At 40.8% G+C, this 16,242-nt stretch overlaps 2 protein-coding genes across 2 annotated transcripts in view; one reads left to right on the top strand and one right to left on the bottom strand.

The window, feature by feature from the left end:
• Nucleotides 1-11,830: 11,830 nt before the first annotated feature.
• Nucleotides 11,831-12,845, top strand: LOC129782534 (uncharacterized). The gene is made up of 2 exons (XM_055789666.1): nucleotides 11,831-12,531; nucleotides 12,815-12,845. The coding sequence occupies exons 1-2, from the start codon at nucleotides 11,831-11,833 to the stop codon at nucleotides 12,843-12,845; spliced, it is 732 nt and encodes a 243-aa protein (XP_055645641.1).
• Nucleotides 12,846-15,122: 2,277 nt separating this feature from the next.
• Nucleotides 15,123-16,242, bottom strand: part of LOC129763065 (helicostatins) — an 80,041-nt gene continuing 78,921 nt past the window's right edge. Inside the window, exons 3-4 of the mRNA XM_055761813.1 lie at nucleotides 16,075-16,184; nucleotides 15,123-16,012 (exon numbers count right to left, since the gene is read on the bottom strand). Coding sequence (XP_055617788.1) covers nucleotides 15,882-16,012; nucleotides 16,075-16,184 — 241 coding nt within the window. The 3' untranslated portion in view covers nucleotides 15,123-15,881. The remainder of the gene's footprint in view (nucleotides 16,013-16,074; nucleotides 16,185-16,242) is intronic.

The raw sequence follows: 16,242 nt of genomic DNA, 5'->3' as shown, positions 1-16,242 counted from the left end.
CGAAATTATTGCGACACATTCAACAGGGCATAACTCTTTTACCATTGGGTAAAAATCAACCAAATTTTGCACACTTTCTCATTGATGTGTATTGTCTACATGCTGTCAAACTCGAAGTCGTGTTTTTCGATTCAACGAAAATGGAGGTGAACCAACGCGAGTCGAGAGAACAAATTCTTTCCAAAAACTTGGAATTTCCTGACCTGTTGCACCGGCAGTTGGAAAAAATGTTGAACATTCACCATTCAACCGTCTCCAGAGTGTTGAAGCGGTTCCAGGAGCGGTTGACGTTGGACCACGGCAAAGGAGCTGGAAGAAAACCGGGACCGGAGAACAAAAAGACGGAGGGAAAGGTGAAGCGGATGATTAAAGCAAATCCCAACGTCTCAAGCCGTGATTTGGCTAAAAAGATCGGCATGTCGCAGAGCTACGTCCAGAATGCAAAGAAGATAGCTGGACTACATACATAAAAGGTACAGATCTTCCCAAACCGCTATGAGCGGCAATAATCGACGTCTAAAACTCGGGCACGGAAGCTCTACGAGAAGATGCTGACAAAATATGGCTGCTGTGTGATGGACGACGAAACGTATATAAAAGCTGATTTTAAGCAAATTCCGGGGCTGGAGTTTTTCACCGGCAAGAACAAGTTCGATGTGGACGACAAATTTAAGAAGAAGAAAATGTCGAAGTTCGCCTCCAAATATCTTGTTTGGCAGGCCATCTGCTCTTGCGGACTAAGGAGTGAGCCTTTCGTGACAAAGGGCACAGTAAATGGCGAGATCTACAAATCTGAGTGGCTCGAGAGGCGCCTTTTGCCGTTCTTGCAGCAGCACGACGAAGCTCCGCTATTTTGGCCAGATTTGGCATCATGCCACTATTCTAAAAGTGTCCTGGAGTGGTATGAGGCCAATTCTGTCCATTTTGTTCCAAAGGACATGAACCCGCCAAACTGTCCGGAGCTGCGCCCGATGGAGCAGTAATGGGTAGTAATGAAGCGGGAACTTCGGAAGAGCAAGAATACAGTCAAAGACAAGAAGGACATGTTAAGAAAATGGAAAAAAAACTGAGAAACTGGTACCGGATGACACTGTAAAGACTTTGATGGAGGGCATCAAGCGAAAATGCGTTCAATTTTACACTCAATGCTCCGTCGATTAACTTTTCTTTTGTTTTTTTAAGTAAATATATGTATAAAACTACCCTAAAATTTTGGTTTGATTCTAAACATTATAAGAAAATTGGCATGACATTTTCGGTGTCGCAATAATTTCGTGTTCGCCCTTTATGCCCGGAGCCGTTCCGCTATATATACGCATACACATTTGAAACACACGCAATAAAATTTGTCTTGCATGAAACGTGCCGTGCCGGTTACGCTACGTGCCTGATAATATAATATTACCTTGTAGCTTCAGAGGCGAATGAACTCTAAAGTTTAAAGCTTCTTCAAGCCAAAGAAGAACGGTGATGAAGATGGTGGAGTGGGTTAGTAAGATGGCCGCAATTTCATAGAAATTCATTGGGTCTTATTCCCGTGTACACTTCACGGTGGAAACAAAAATGTATCCGCGACGACAACGGTACGGTGTCGACATCTGGATACGAAACTAGTTTTCCACTAAAAATTATCATTATAATATAAAATTATTTTCATATACAGTTTTTGTAAGAGATCATTTTACATTCACATTGAAAACTAATTTGATATGGAGATGCTAATTTTCATTCATAAATTCTATTATCACTTCACTAGCTCGTAAAACGTAGTTCAATGAGGTTCCGTTAATTTCGTTTTCATCGTGAAGTGTGTACGGGAATGAAGCCCATCGACTGCAAACGAACTGAAAAAGCTTCTACTACCGATGACTTACAATACCATAGCTATCCATTGAAAATTAAACAGTTTTATGATTTCATGTGTAATTTGCCTCAAAATATAACGAAATCGTAAGTATTTTCAACATTTCTTGTTTCTTCTTCATATTCAATGTAATAATGTAATAATGATGATATTTTTTTTCGATCCTCATAAACGTCGTCTACCATTCCATCCTATTATGTGTCACACTGATATTCATTAATCATTTTCAGTTAGACAGTTGAATAGTTGAGCTTCTGACAGGAAAGCTAATTTTGTTTTTTGTTCGTTGCAACCCGTTTGACCGTTATGAGTACATATAACAAATGGCCGTTTCCGGGCCAGGAACAATTGTTCCGAACAATCACAGTCTTACGTCAAACTTACGTCCGTGCCCCTAGGCTCAGACATTTCTACTTTTATTTCATCAGGTTCATCGACCAGTTCAATGGATTGATTGATCAATGAAACACCGTTGACAAAATAATTGTTGAATTTGAATGCTATAACTCGTTCAGATTGTTCTAATTAGCCATTAAAGGTTATGGGCTGCGGTTTGCAATTACTAGGCCTCAACGAAGATTTCAAAATTCGCCATAACTCTTTACTGTTGTTTTGATGCACTCCCCTCCATCTTATTTATTTACAAAGATTCAACATCCCATTCAGAGATTAGATCTGATTCACAATTTTTTTTTAGGGATTTGTAAATGGTACAGTTCGTACGGGGTCGGAGTTTATTGGACCTCAAGGATTTGCGGAGCCCATAGTAGGCACGACTTCCATTGACTATGAGTCTTCGAATTACACGGCTGTTTTTTTTCCAAAATATATATTTTTATCAAGGCTCATATGGCGTTAGCCTGACGGGGCCGGGAGTACAATATTTTGACAGTTTTTCTAATTATCTATGTTAGTAATATGTAATCGATTACTCGCGGTTGGCTCGAGGTTAGTATTACAAGTAAAGTGACCAGATGGTCAGAGGTCTAACGCGGGACATAAAAAACAAAACGTTATGTGTATACGTTATGTGAAAATAAACCATAGTTCAGCGAATCTCATTTATTCGTGAGACTCTTAACATGTGTCCTTGCAATTAAACCTGATCTGTATTATTTCTTTTTGAGTATCGTCACTCAGTTGTGATTTTTCCGTGGATTACTGAAAATCACTCGCTCAGTCAGGGCATTTAAGCCTAGCAGGCATGATTCACATTCCACAATTTTCTTCAAATTACCGAATGGTATGCTCAAAAATTCCAATCCATTTTTCATCGATTTTAGTGTTAACGTATGCTTTAAAAATGGACTATTTTCGGATGATATTAAAAATACTACAAAAAAAAAATATTTATTGGAACAAATTTTCCTTAAATATTACGTTTATTAAGCCTACAACAAAAATGATTCAAAGCTGTTGATTCGTAGCAGCAGCACTGTCAAGCAACTTGATGATTTTTTCATACTTCCAAATCCACACCATAGCAAAGGAGTTAGATATCCTGAGGCACTTTGTGTCCGCCAGATATAGCCGATCTGATATTCACAACATCCTGTCCCTGTCGCTCATTAAGCCGGGAGATCGGAGCAACCAGCCAAACGGTTAATGAGAATCTGGCCAAAATGGACATTTTTATGCGGAGCGTCAGACGAGACCGGCCGTATCTGAGCAGCAGGCAATCACCCAGAAGGAGTAGCTTCAGGTGCTTGTAAAAACTTCTTTCCGGCGAAAGAAGTGAAAAACGTCTTTTCGTGCTCATAATGGAAGACGAGACGTACTTGATGCTAGAATTCAACGAATGGCAGGGGACATCAAGTTCTCGAAGAAGGTCCTTCTCTGACAGACGAAAAGGGAATGTCCGAACCGCTTCTTTCGAGTTATATGGTGAACGGGGAACGAGTACGAAGTGCTCGCCGAAAGTTGCGAAGGTGATGTGGTATTCATGCCGAACCTGGGATCAGCCCATTATGCCAAAAGATCTCTGGAGAATGGATAATGGATCGGCTGGAGATAAATATTGTCACGAAGACCGCCAACCTTCCCCACATCCCCCAGTTGCGACCGATAGAAAATTTTCGGGCGAATGGCCAAAATGGGGAGATAACTGACTGCCAAAGACACGGAAAGGTGAAAGAACACGTCAACATACATCTTTTCATCGGCCATGATTGAGGTTCCGACCAACTTCCGTGAGGCCGCTCGGCGCTTCATTTGCGATACTTCATCAAAGAACCCTGCCTATTCCCCTCATCTCACCCTCGCCCACCTTCGACAGCTAGTCGAACATCAAATGCTATCGCTGGTCATTATGCACAATGCTACAGTGCTTGCGGCAACCCTCGGTTGAAACAATGATACCTCCTATCCATATTCCTAACCTGACCCGTCCCACAAAAATTCTTGCCCCTCTAACCTCGAGTAAACCGCGAGTAATCGGTCGAAACCTACTAAACATAGATTTAAGTTGAAATTTTGTATAAACAAATCTTGAATTGGCGGCTCCGCAAAGCTTATGTGACTGAGCCTTACAAATAAATGAACTGAAAAAAAACCCTCCCTTTTCCTGTCCAGTATATACTAGTTCTTCCGGCTTATTTGACACGTTAAGCCCTGACCGAGCTAGGGGACCAAAGATGAACTTTTCGTCTGACTCACGTTGGTCCGTGCGGATCAATAGGGAACTTTTATAAAAATCATATTCCAATTTTGTTTGTGTCGTTCCCAGTTGACACTCTCTGAACAAAAAGTCCACTGTCGGTGCGATGAAACCAGCTCAACGTATTAATCGTTGAATGCATTGGAGGCACTCTTGAACAGTCTGCCAAATAAAAGTTTTATTTTGAGGTTTATTTTTTAAGAAAATCAACATGATCAAATTGTAATATTGAAATATATTGATATCGCGGGACATTTTCGTTCCTTTTGCCAAATGCGGGACGTTTCGCGAGACGTAATTTTACGCGGGACATTTTGTTGAAATGCGGGACTGTCCCGCGTAACGCGGGACGTCTGGTCACTTTAATTACAAGTGTTCTCGTAATTGGGATGTTGCTGTCTCCAATGCTCTGTACGTGTGCCCGACACGGGTTACTTCCTATTGGGATGCAGCTAACCATTAATCAGCAACGCCCCCCTAGTGTGTACCCCATATCTAACGTGGTGCGTCTTCTCGACTCGAGAAATCCAGGATAGAATGGTCACTAGCCGGCGCAATTATCAGCTCGTGTAGAGTTGTCATGAGCGGTACAACCTTTGGCTCTTGTTGAATGATCAGTGGACTGCACAACCTTTGGCCAATATTCGTCGAACCTTATATAAATATTTGGCCAATATTCGTCGTGTTCATATATAAACATGTTCATAATTATATAAGTTTATTCAAATATTAATATTGCTCTTATATTAACTATTCAGTGCAATTTTATCAAAACTTGAAAGAGAAATTGAAAAAGGAATGCGTTTTTTCAATAATTTTCCTGATATGGTTATTAAAAATCCATGATTACCTTTTCGTTATCATTTACCCTCCATTATTTGTCAATTTTTCCTTCTTTTCGTTCTTTGACAGTTTAATTTGAGAGGTTTGAAATTGCAAAAAATTGCGACATGATAGAAATTAATTTTGAAAGAACGAAATGTGAAAAATGAAGTGGCAAATTTTCTTAGCTTTATAATTTAAGTTTTTCTGTAGTGCTAAATTTCTGAGTTTGATGAATGACAGATTGAAGTTGATTCATAGAAGAATCAGATTTCATTTGGTATGTCGATTTTTGAAATCGGCTCAATGGTTCAAAAGTTATGAATTTTTGGAAGACATCATGAGTTTTATGTGTTTTTTTTTAATTATAAACTTTAATTATAAACCATTGAGCTTATTTCATAGATCGACATATCAAATGGAATCTTATTTTTCTATGAATCCGCAAACATGCCTAGTAGTAATTTACAAAACCTAACTTAAAACGACAAAAAGTGTCTTCGATATGTAATGATAGAAAAATATTATATGATAAAATTTAATCAAATGATTTCCCGGACCACCAGTTAACTTTGAAAAATCATATCTGAAAAACAAAAAAAAGCCTTTCTGATATCTAGACATGAAAGGTAAAAAATCTTCAGCTATATAAAAAAAATATAAAAAAATATAGCGCTCTCCAGTCAAAACCATAAAAACAATAAAAAACGACTACAATCAATAATTACGAAAATGAAGTCCGTCTTTCTGCACGTTCAATATTCTTAAATGAAAGACTAGCTCACTGGCTTCAATTTGATGTGTCGATTTTCTTAATCGGTTCAGTGGTTCAAAAATTATGAATTTGTAAAAAAAAGTCATTTTTGGGAAAAATTGGAAATATGATTTTTCAGACCACCCTAAGATAGAAGTGGGCATCCTAATAAAAAAAATAAAAAAATACAAATCTAATATTACAAAGAACAAAATTACCATTTTTGAAGAAAACTTGAGAGCTACTATATCGGTTTGGTATAGAATGACTGATTACGTATGTTTCAGAAGAGAATTTTTTGTACTTTTTTGTTTATATCAGTGTACGATGTACGATGAGTTAGGCACTAGAATCCAACTATACATTACCACAGTGTACTCAGTTAAGTACGCACAGTTCGAAAACTGTGACAGGAAGTAATCTATTACCACATTGTTACTATTGTTTCACACACATATATAAAGGCCATGAAGGCAATAAATTGTGGTTGTATTTATTTATTAAAAGATACATTCATCTGACATAAGTCTTAATGAACTAGAGGGTTTAATATTATATGAGCCTAGAACCAGTAATACGTCGCTGGAAACAAGCTGCAGGTTCTCCAAACTCGAAAAGCTCCTCAACTGAAGAAAATGTGTGGATCATGCTCGTAACAGGCTCGTGTTGTCCATATGAAGTGCGGTGTGGGTCATGCCGCAACAGGTACGTTGACCGGATAGATCTGCTTGGTGCACGCAGATTCAAACGCGAGAGTAGGTAAAAGGAGTCGATTTCATTGGCCAAAATCTTTGCGACATAAGTTGCTTGTTGAATTTTCCGTCGGCGTTCTAATGTATCCATACTCAGCAAACGACATCTTTCAGCATACCGAGGCAAATTTGAAGGATCTCTCCAAGGAAGTTGCCTTAGGGCTCGACGAATGAAAGTTCTCTGGATACGTTCAATTCTGATGCTACATGACAGTTGGTACGGAATCCAAACCACAGACGCAGTCTCGACAATTGGTCGCACAAGTGAACAGTATAGTGCCTTTAGGCAGTACGGGTCGGAAAAATCCCTCGAAATCCTGGATATAAATCCTAGCTGTCGATTCGCCTTAGTGACTACCATTGATCGATGCAAATCAAACGAAAGCTTTGGGTCCAACGTTATCCCCAAGTCACTTACTTTTTCAACTCTCTCCAGTACAACATCATCAATCGAGTAGTCGAATGTGATCGGTGTCCATGTTCGATGAAAAGTCATTACTACACATTTAGATATACTGACAGAAAGTTTGTTCAAGCGGCACCAGTTAACAAAGAGATTCAACATTTCTTGAAGCCGAAGGCAATCTTCGATGTTCTTGACGACGATGTAGATTTTTAGGTCATCGGCATATATGAGCACACAACCACTTAGAAGGATGAGCGTCACGTCGTTGAAAAATATTATGAACAGCAATGGTCCTAAATTGCTGCCCTGAGGAACGCCCGATGTTGCGATGAATGGCGCAGAGGTACAAGATCCCAGCTTAACGCGGAGAGTTCGATTGAGCAGGTATGATTCGAGCCAATTCACTAGACTATCAGAGACTCCCAATCGAGACATTTTCCGCAGAAGGATACCATGATCGATGCGATCGAAGGCTGCTTTCAGGTCTGTGTAAACGGTATCCACTTGAACTTTGTTTTCCAAATGTGCAATACAAGTTGACGTAAATTCCAACAGATTCGATGACACAGAGCGCCCTGGCATAAAACCGTGTTGCGACGGAGAGATGTAGCTTTTAACATGAAAGAAGATAGCTTCTTTCACAATTATCTCAAATATTTTTGAAGCAGCAGAAAGACTTGTTATACCCCGATAGTTTGTTACGTCTCGTTTGTCGCCCTTTTTATGAACAGGAAACATAAAGGAATGCTTCCAAATCTCGGGAAAAATTCCTTGATCCAACGATGCAGTAAAGATCCAGGCTAAGGGCTCAGCTAAAGCATCAACACAGCGGCAAAAAATTATTGCAGGTACACCGTCGGGACCCGGAGAGACCGATTTCTTTAATTTCTTAACGGCCTTAGTGACATCCGTAGAGCTAATCCCAAATGAGCGCAGATTAATGAGATTCTCTGGAACATTGATAGCTGCTTTTACAATTTCATCCGTATTCGCAGTCGCATTCGAAAAAACGGAACTGAAGTGATGAGAAAAAAGGTTGCATGATTCGAGCACAGATGTTGACTCCAAATTGCCCAGAAACACGGACTTTGGAATAGTCGATGATTTACGTTTGGAGTTCACAAAGTTCCAGAAACTTTTGGGATTTCGACGCAAATTGGTCTGAACACGCAAGACATACGACTTGTAGAGGGCTGAATTGAGCTTTCTATAGGCGTTGCAAGCACGATGAAAGTTGCGTTTAGTTTCAGTGGTTCGATATTGGCGGAGTTTACGCTGACAGGAATTTTTGTCGCGTCTCAAAAGTCGCAGTGGAGGAGAGCTCCAAACAGGAGAGGCAGCAGGTTTTCGTCTCGGAGTATTGTCATTAAGCCAATTGCAAATAATATGGCAAAATGTTGCAGCCATATCATTAACGTCATTTGTTGCCAGCCTACTGTTCCAGTCACAACTCTGCAGATAATCGTTGAGCATGGCAAAATCGATTTTGGAGTAGTCTAGCGGCTGTTGAATAGGATCATATGATTCACAGTTAGCACGGTCCTCACAATCGGTTAGAGTTGGTAAGGAGAATAATAGCGGAGGATGATACAGATCAATAGGTAACAATGGGCATATCGCTTCGTTCACAACAATATTGCAATTAGCATCACATACAACCAAATCCAGGATCCGACCCCGATAGTTGCGAACTGAGTTGTATTGCCGAAAGTGCAGGAAATTCAAACCATCAACTAGAGCAGCGCTGGCAGCAGACATCGTGGAAGCTTCCTGACTTAAGGCTTCGTCGTCAAGCAACGACGACGATTTCGAAGTGACCCAAGTTGACCAGGTGGCGATTAGAATAGAGCGACTTGATGAGCTCTGGGAAAAGTTTGAGGTTGTCCAAGATGAAATCGAAGTAATTGAGGATGAGGAACAAGAATTCTCGGAAACTCGCCAACGATTTCAAAATCATTACTTCGAACTGAAGGCAGCTCTAGTTAGGAAACTTCCCCAACGTGATCCCACACCAACCGTTAGACAGCCCTCGTTTTTACCCCCTGCTCCTCAAACCATGTCCGTTAAACTTCCTGAATTGAAGATACCGGAATTCCGCGGTCATCCGGAAGAGTGGATAGAATTCTACGATTTGTTCAAATCCGTAATTCATTGTAATACCCAACTCTCGAACGTTCAAAAACTCCATTACTTGCGTGGTTCGCTCAAGGGTGAAGCTTCTCGCTTGATTTCATCCTTTTCGATTACTGGAGACAACTACTTGATAGCTTGGAAGACGGTATGCGACCGTTAAGAGAACACGAATTTTGTTATCGAACAGCACATGTCTGCCATCTTGAAAATTAATTCCATAAAGAAGGAGTCTTCATCGGCATTGGCTGAGTTAGCTGATGAGTTCAATCGTCATGTCGGATTTCTCAATAAGCTCGAGGAAGGAAATGCTCATTGGAACTCCTTCCTAGTGGAACGTCTAAGTAGTCTGTTAGATGAGAAATCACTGATGGCTTGGGAGAGTCAGTGTACGGAGGAAGAAAAACCGAGATATGAAGATCTCCTCGATTTTATGCATAAAAGATCTCGCACACTACAGAAATGTAAATCTACATGTAATCCATCCAGTAGTGTGTCTGTAAAATCTTATAGAGGAAAACCTTCCTCCTCCAACGTGGGCCCTGAAAATGTAAATAAGTGTTTGAGTTGCGAGCAAGTACATCCTTTGATCCAGTGTGAGACGTTTCTGATGTTATCACCTAACAATCGGCTTGATTTCGCTAAACGACACCGACTATGTATCAATTGCTTACGGAGCGGACACATCGCAAAGGATTGTAGGAGCAGTATGTGCAGAACATGTGGAAAAAGACATCATAGCCTGCTCCATCTTCCACCGTTGATGTCAGCGTCGTCAGTAGTTGATGCGGCGGATGTTGAACAATCACCCAGCACGTCCCAAGCGTGCACCGTTATCTTCCCTGCATTGTCGACAAACTCTCGAGCAGGAATTTCGTACTCGGTCGCGCAAGCACCGGAGGTGTTGTCACGTTCGGTACCCCAGGCAATCGCGTCGATATCTGAAACCAATCCGTCGTCTGTCGTTACTGTTGACCCCCCTTCTTCGTCGTCGGTAGGTTCGTTCGATAATCTCGAGAATGAACATCTTCCATGTTGTCCTCAGGAACCAGCCACCTCCTTTACACAATCATGCAATGGACGTGAAATCACAGTATTTTTATCAACAGCCGTCATTCGTGTGCGCGATGTGAATAACTGCTATCACTTTGCGCGGGCTCTTCTGGACGGTGGTTCACAGTCCAATTTCATTTCTGAAACACTTTGTCAGAAGTTGAATCTAAAGCGAACCCGTATCAATCTGCCTGTCAGTGGAATCGGACAAGCAACTGTGAGCGTCCATTTCAAAGTTAATGTTATGCTTGCATCACGTTTTGGGGGATTCGAAGAGCAGCTGCCATGCTTGGTATTGCCAAAACTTACCGTTAACCTCCCCAGTCGTAGTTTCGATATTTCTCGGTGGAATGTCCCTCGTAACTTGCAGTTAGCTGATCCGAGATTCAATATTTGTCATGGGATCGACCTGATTATAGGGGCGGAACTTTTTTACACTCTTCTTGAGTCGCAACAAATAACGCTAACTGATCAATGTCCTATTCTACAGAAAACCGTATTTGGGTACGTTGTCTCTGGAAAGGCTGCAATCCAGAAGGACGAGACGGTTGTGTGCCACGTGACCACCGATCAAGATCTCAACTCCCAACTCGAACGTATGTGGGAGGTTGAGGATTTCGACGAGGGAAAGACGCTAACCCAAGAATAGCAGTACGTCGAAGATCACTTCCAGCGCACTGTGACGCGAGATGAAACTGGACGGTATACGGTGCGGCTACCGCTGAGGGAATCTCTAATTCCACTTCTTGGCGATTCCTACAGATCAGCTGTAAACAGATTCTCGATGATGGAAAAACGTTTTGCTGTGGACAATACGCTCCGGGAAGAATATACGAAATTTATGGAGGAGTACATACAGCTGGGGCATATGGAGGAATGTTCTCGTGTCGCGGGCCCGCAGTTCTGTCTCCCTCATCATGCTATCCGTCGGCCTGATAGCAAAACGACGAAAACGAGGGTCGTTTTTGATCTTCTTCTTCTTGAATGGCGTTAACGTTCCCTTGTGGAACTTTTGCCGTCTCAACGTATGCATTAACTAGCGTCATTTATTAATACTTGGTCGAGATTTCTTAAGCCAAATAACACGCCTTGAATGTATTCCGAGGGGCAAGCTCTTGAATACGCATGACCACAGTGCAAGTCGAAGGAAATTTCTTTGACGAAAAATCCCCCGGCCAGAACGGGAATCGAACCCGAACACCCGGCATGATAATGTGAGACGCTAACCACTCGGCCACGGGTGCACTGCGTTTTTGATGCTAGCAGTAAATCTCACGGTCAACTCTCACTGAACGAAATCCTGTTTACTGGACCCACTGTTCAGCCAACCTTACTTGCAACGGTCGTCAACTTTCGGATCCCACGGTACGTGTTCTCAGCTGATGCCGAGAAAATGTTCAGGCAAGTGTGGACGCACCCAGACGATCGAAAATTTTTGAAGGTCGTTTGGAGGTCGAGGTCTACGCTGCCACTGAAGCTGTACCAATTGAAGACCGTAACATATGGACTCGCATGTTCACCATACCAAGCAGCACGTGTATTGAACAAGCTTGCTGAGGTCGAAGGAGATCGATATCCACTTGCTGCACTCGTAGTCAAGAAACGATTTTACGTCGACGATGTCCTGGCAGGAGGAGTTAATATCAAAGAAGTTGCTGAGACCTGTCGTCAATTACAGGATCTTCTTGCTCAAGGAGGATTCACTCTTCGAAAATGGTGTGCCAACGATCCGAGTGTGTTGCAGCACATTCCCCAAGAATTTTGGGGGACTTCTCCCCAATTGGAAATTGGCCGCAGTGCGATCACGAAAGCCCTTGGATTATTGTGGAATCCGAGAACCGACCGATTTGGATTCCAGGTGCCTTCTCTTCAGAAGCTCGATGTTATCACCAAGCGTACTGTAGTGTCCGAAATGTCGAGGTTGTTCGACCCTCTTGGCCTTTTGGGGCCAGTCGTAATCAGTGCCAGAATGTTCGTGCAAGGATTGTGGGCGAAACGGCTGGATTGGGATGAACAATTACCAGCGCATGAAAATCGGTGGTGGCAAGCTTTCCGTGATGAATTGGAACAACTAAAACAGATCACCGTACCAAGGTGCGTGTTTCCTGAGAACCGTCGAGAGTATAAATTGCACTGCTTTTGTGATGCATCATCGAGAGGTTATGGATGCTGTGTGTATGTCGTCGGATCGGATGCCGAAGAAAACCGGCTCCTGATAGCGAAGTCAAGAGTTGCTCCTCTTCGCGGTTTATCCATACCCAGGCTGGAGTTGTGTGCTACAGTATTGGGTAGCCAATTGGTGTACAATCTGATAACGAATACAGACTTTTCGCACTCAGTATTATTCTCAGTTTTTTCTAAACTCCTTATTCTACAGAATTCAAGCCACTGAAAACAAAATTGACTAGGGCTATAAATAAATCTATGCGGTTCATCGTGTTTACATTCGATTGAAATTAAAGTTTACCATCTTGCTATGTTATAAAATAAAACGACATTATACATAAATCGATAAAAATGTGTTATAATATTTGTCCACAGCTCTTTCAGCGTCTATATCTATATATTTTATTCAATGTTCAGTTCGTAAATTCTATCCCATTCGCCGTGTTTACCATGATTATGCTAACATTAATAACATTATTTACGAACCTCCCATTATATATGATGTCTCCCAGCGTTTTAGAGACATCTCAACTTTCTGTTAAATTTTCAGAGCGTAAACCATCTGTCGATTTTTTCACTGTTCACAATTTCTTACCACAAATCGTTGCCACTTTTTCCTCGCGAGTTCACTCTGCTACAATTGTTTAAGGCTCACTATCTGAGCATTCGTATAGGAAATGGAAAAAGAAAAATATCATATTTTGATCAAACATTGTTTTTCTATGGAAAAAACTCCTGAATCAATGCAGTGGCTGATTAAATGTTATTCCATTTCTGTTCCTTCAAGAACAATAGTTATTGGTGATTTAAAGAATTTAAAATGGACAGATGCACCTCGCTCTGGAAGGCCAATAGAGGCCACGAATCCAAAAATTGTTAAACAAGTGCATCCACTCGTTTTGAACGATCGTAAAGTGAAGTTACGCGAGTTATTCGAGCTGTGTGTGTATGTGTGTAAAATCAACATTAGGTATGAATGACCTCTAGCCCTGAGAAGGGCCCTTGTGGAAAGAAAATCTATTCCATACTCCTCCTTCACCCGACAAGAAAACAATCCTCTCCCGCTCGACGCTCTACGGCAACCATGTAGCTTCGATGACCACCAAACGAGAAGTGGTGTGGCTTCAGGTAAGGTATTGTATTATAGAGCCTTTAAACTTTTTCAGTTCATTCGTCTCTAGCCTTGAGAAAGGCCCTTGGAAAACTTTACTCTACTCCAACACTACCCCTCCACCCTCTGAGAAAGGCACTCGATCCCTCGCCCTCCAGCTCGTCCAGTAACGATGTTGTCCAGTCGGAGTCCACGCAACGAATGCTGAGTGGCTTCAAATCGCGGATGGCTTATTTAAGTCAAATATGTTGAAAACGGGCAGAAACGAATGTATCAGTTGCTCGTTATTGACAGCTCTGTTCGGGAATGCACACAAATCGGAAAAACAAATGTATGGAAAAATGAGAATGCTTCCAGTTTTCATTGATTCAAACTGTTTAGGCATTAGTGGATTGTACTGTATAGTATATCAAACGAATCTTAGATAATTTCCGATTCCATTGGTGTGCAAAGTATCAGAATTTGTCGCTGTGAAAATAGTTATTAACTTTAACTTTATTTCACAAAAACGTGACCTGTTTTCTGATTTGGCACCCTTCCTGAAAGACGTAGTTCTACGTCAAAAAGCTATCCGCGTAGTTGTTGTCGCGTTTGCTGACCGTCGACCGAAAACAGCGGCGCGTTTATGATTCAACAGCCGGGTTTAGCGTTGTTGAAGCGTTATCGAGTGGATTTCTTTGTGACAATGGGTGAAACGTAGAACCATTAGCACTCTCCCAAGTCCAATAGGCAGTCTGCAGAGTGGCACTGAGGCATATCTCGAGGACTTAAACGTTTCGTACTACAGGAAGGGAATCAAAATGTTGGAAGCTCGCACTACCAGGTGTATCGCCCTCGAAGGAAACTATGTTGAGGAATAAATACTGCTTTGGTCAAAAAACAATTGTTTTCATTAAAAATCCCGGCATTTTTCAGCTCATGTAGTCTTTGAACATTAATAAAACTACTAGTGTGCTTCTGTTTGTTTATTTGCCGTTACTGAATGAATGTATGTTTACATATAAAAATGATGCTTTTTGGGATTTTTCGAACTTTTAAGAGAAACCCCTTCAAAATCAGATTTTATTTTAATGCTGGAGAAAGTGTAATTTGTATGATTCCCTAGATATTGCCTATCCATATTTCGTTAGAGATCCAACAAATCCCTCGTTCTATAGATATTTCTCTTGGGAATCGAAGTTGCAACTCTACAATTTTACCAGCAGTAGAGATTTTATTCGCCATTACAATGATTCTCGACAGTTGCTTTTTTACGTTGAAGCACTTCATTACGAAGATCCGTAGAGTCACTTCTAACAAAGTGAAAGAATCAATAAGGCGATCAATTACGAAAAAAGCGGTGGTATAACTATGAGATCAATGGAAACAGATCAGTTCGAATATTCAATAACAGTTAGTCAGGTGAAAGTTATTATTCTACTTTTGTTGTAGATTTATTTCTCGTTTGTTGGTATTTATACAGTATTTATTCTCAGTAATTCATGTCCAATTATTTGTACACACTTACTCGAAATATGGCAATAGATAATATTCATTTATTTAACAACTTCTTGTAAAGTATTGTATATTGGGGTTGATTAAATGTCAATGGTTAGATGGAGTGTTTACATCTATGCTTCCTTATTTCGCTCAAAACAAGGCTTGTTTCTATTTACAACAGGGCTCTTCTCGCTTATGCGTTTCATAAAATTTCGTTTCAGTGCATACTTCTCAAAATGAGAAAGGGTCATTAGGAATCAGAAAGAGTACTTAAAAATGTTAATTTGTATACCATTTAAATTTATTAAAGAGTTATTCTAATAGTTAGCACATTAGCACACGTCTCCCTTATACAAATTTGCTATTTTCATGTAAATGCAATGTTGGAATTCAAATGTGATTGTGTTGATCCTTCACACTACAGTTCACATTACATAGACATGGTAAAATTAGTAGTAAGACAGTATTGAGAATACTTAAAGTTTTGTTTTTGGGGCATATTTTTTAAAAATGTGGCTTTGACTTCTCGTTGGTATAGTAGCTGATCGCGGTTATGCAGTCATTCGTTTTGTTGATTTCGGACATCATAGTTTGGCATTTATGTTGTCAGCCGGGCGATTAATTTGTCAATGTATGTCCAGTGGATTCGGAACCGATGCTAGATTTCATGCTGTTTAATTTGGATTGATTAACGACGACCGAGTCCAAAGTTGTATCGATTCGGGAGTCGCTTCTGATCACTCTGGCTCTGATATGAACGCTTTCCCAGTCCAAAATCGTATGTTCGTCTCTTGCCCATGCCAAAGTCGTACCTGTAGCCTGCAAATGGGACTATGTTTAGAATGACTGCGTTTGAAAATGTTCGTTTTTTAGAAACTCACCTGACGCTCGCTTTTCTGCAGACATAGTCTCATAGTCTGGCATGTCCTTCGATATTAACGAGTATTCGTTGTTCCAGCTTGGCACGCTTTCTTCTTCATAATCAAACACACTGAAAATTCAAAAAAATCTTTAGATAGTATCGAAATACAGAAAAAAAACTCTGATTC

This window comes from Toxorhynchites rutilus, chromosome 1, assembly GCF_029784135.1.
Source record: "Toxorhynchites rutilus septentrionalis strain SRP chromosome 1, ASM2978413v1, whole genome shotgun sequence".
Lineage (NCBI taxonomy): Eukaryota > Metazoa > Arthropoda > Insecta > Diptera > Culicidae > Toxorhynchites > Toxorhynchites rutilus.
Note: the sequence above shows the minus strand (reverse complement) of the source record. Positions and strands in the feature narration are given on the sequence as shown.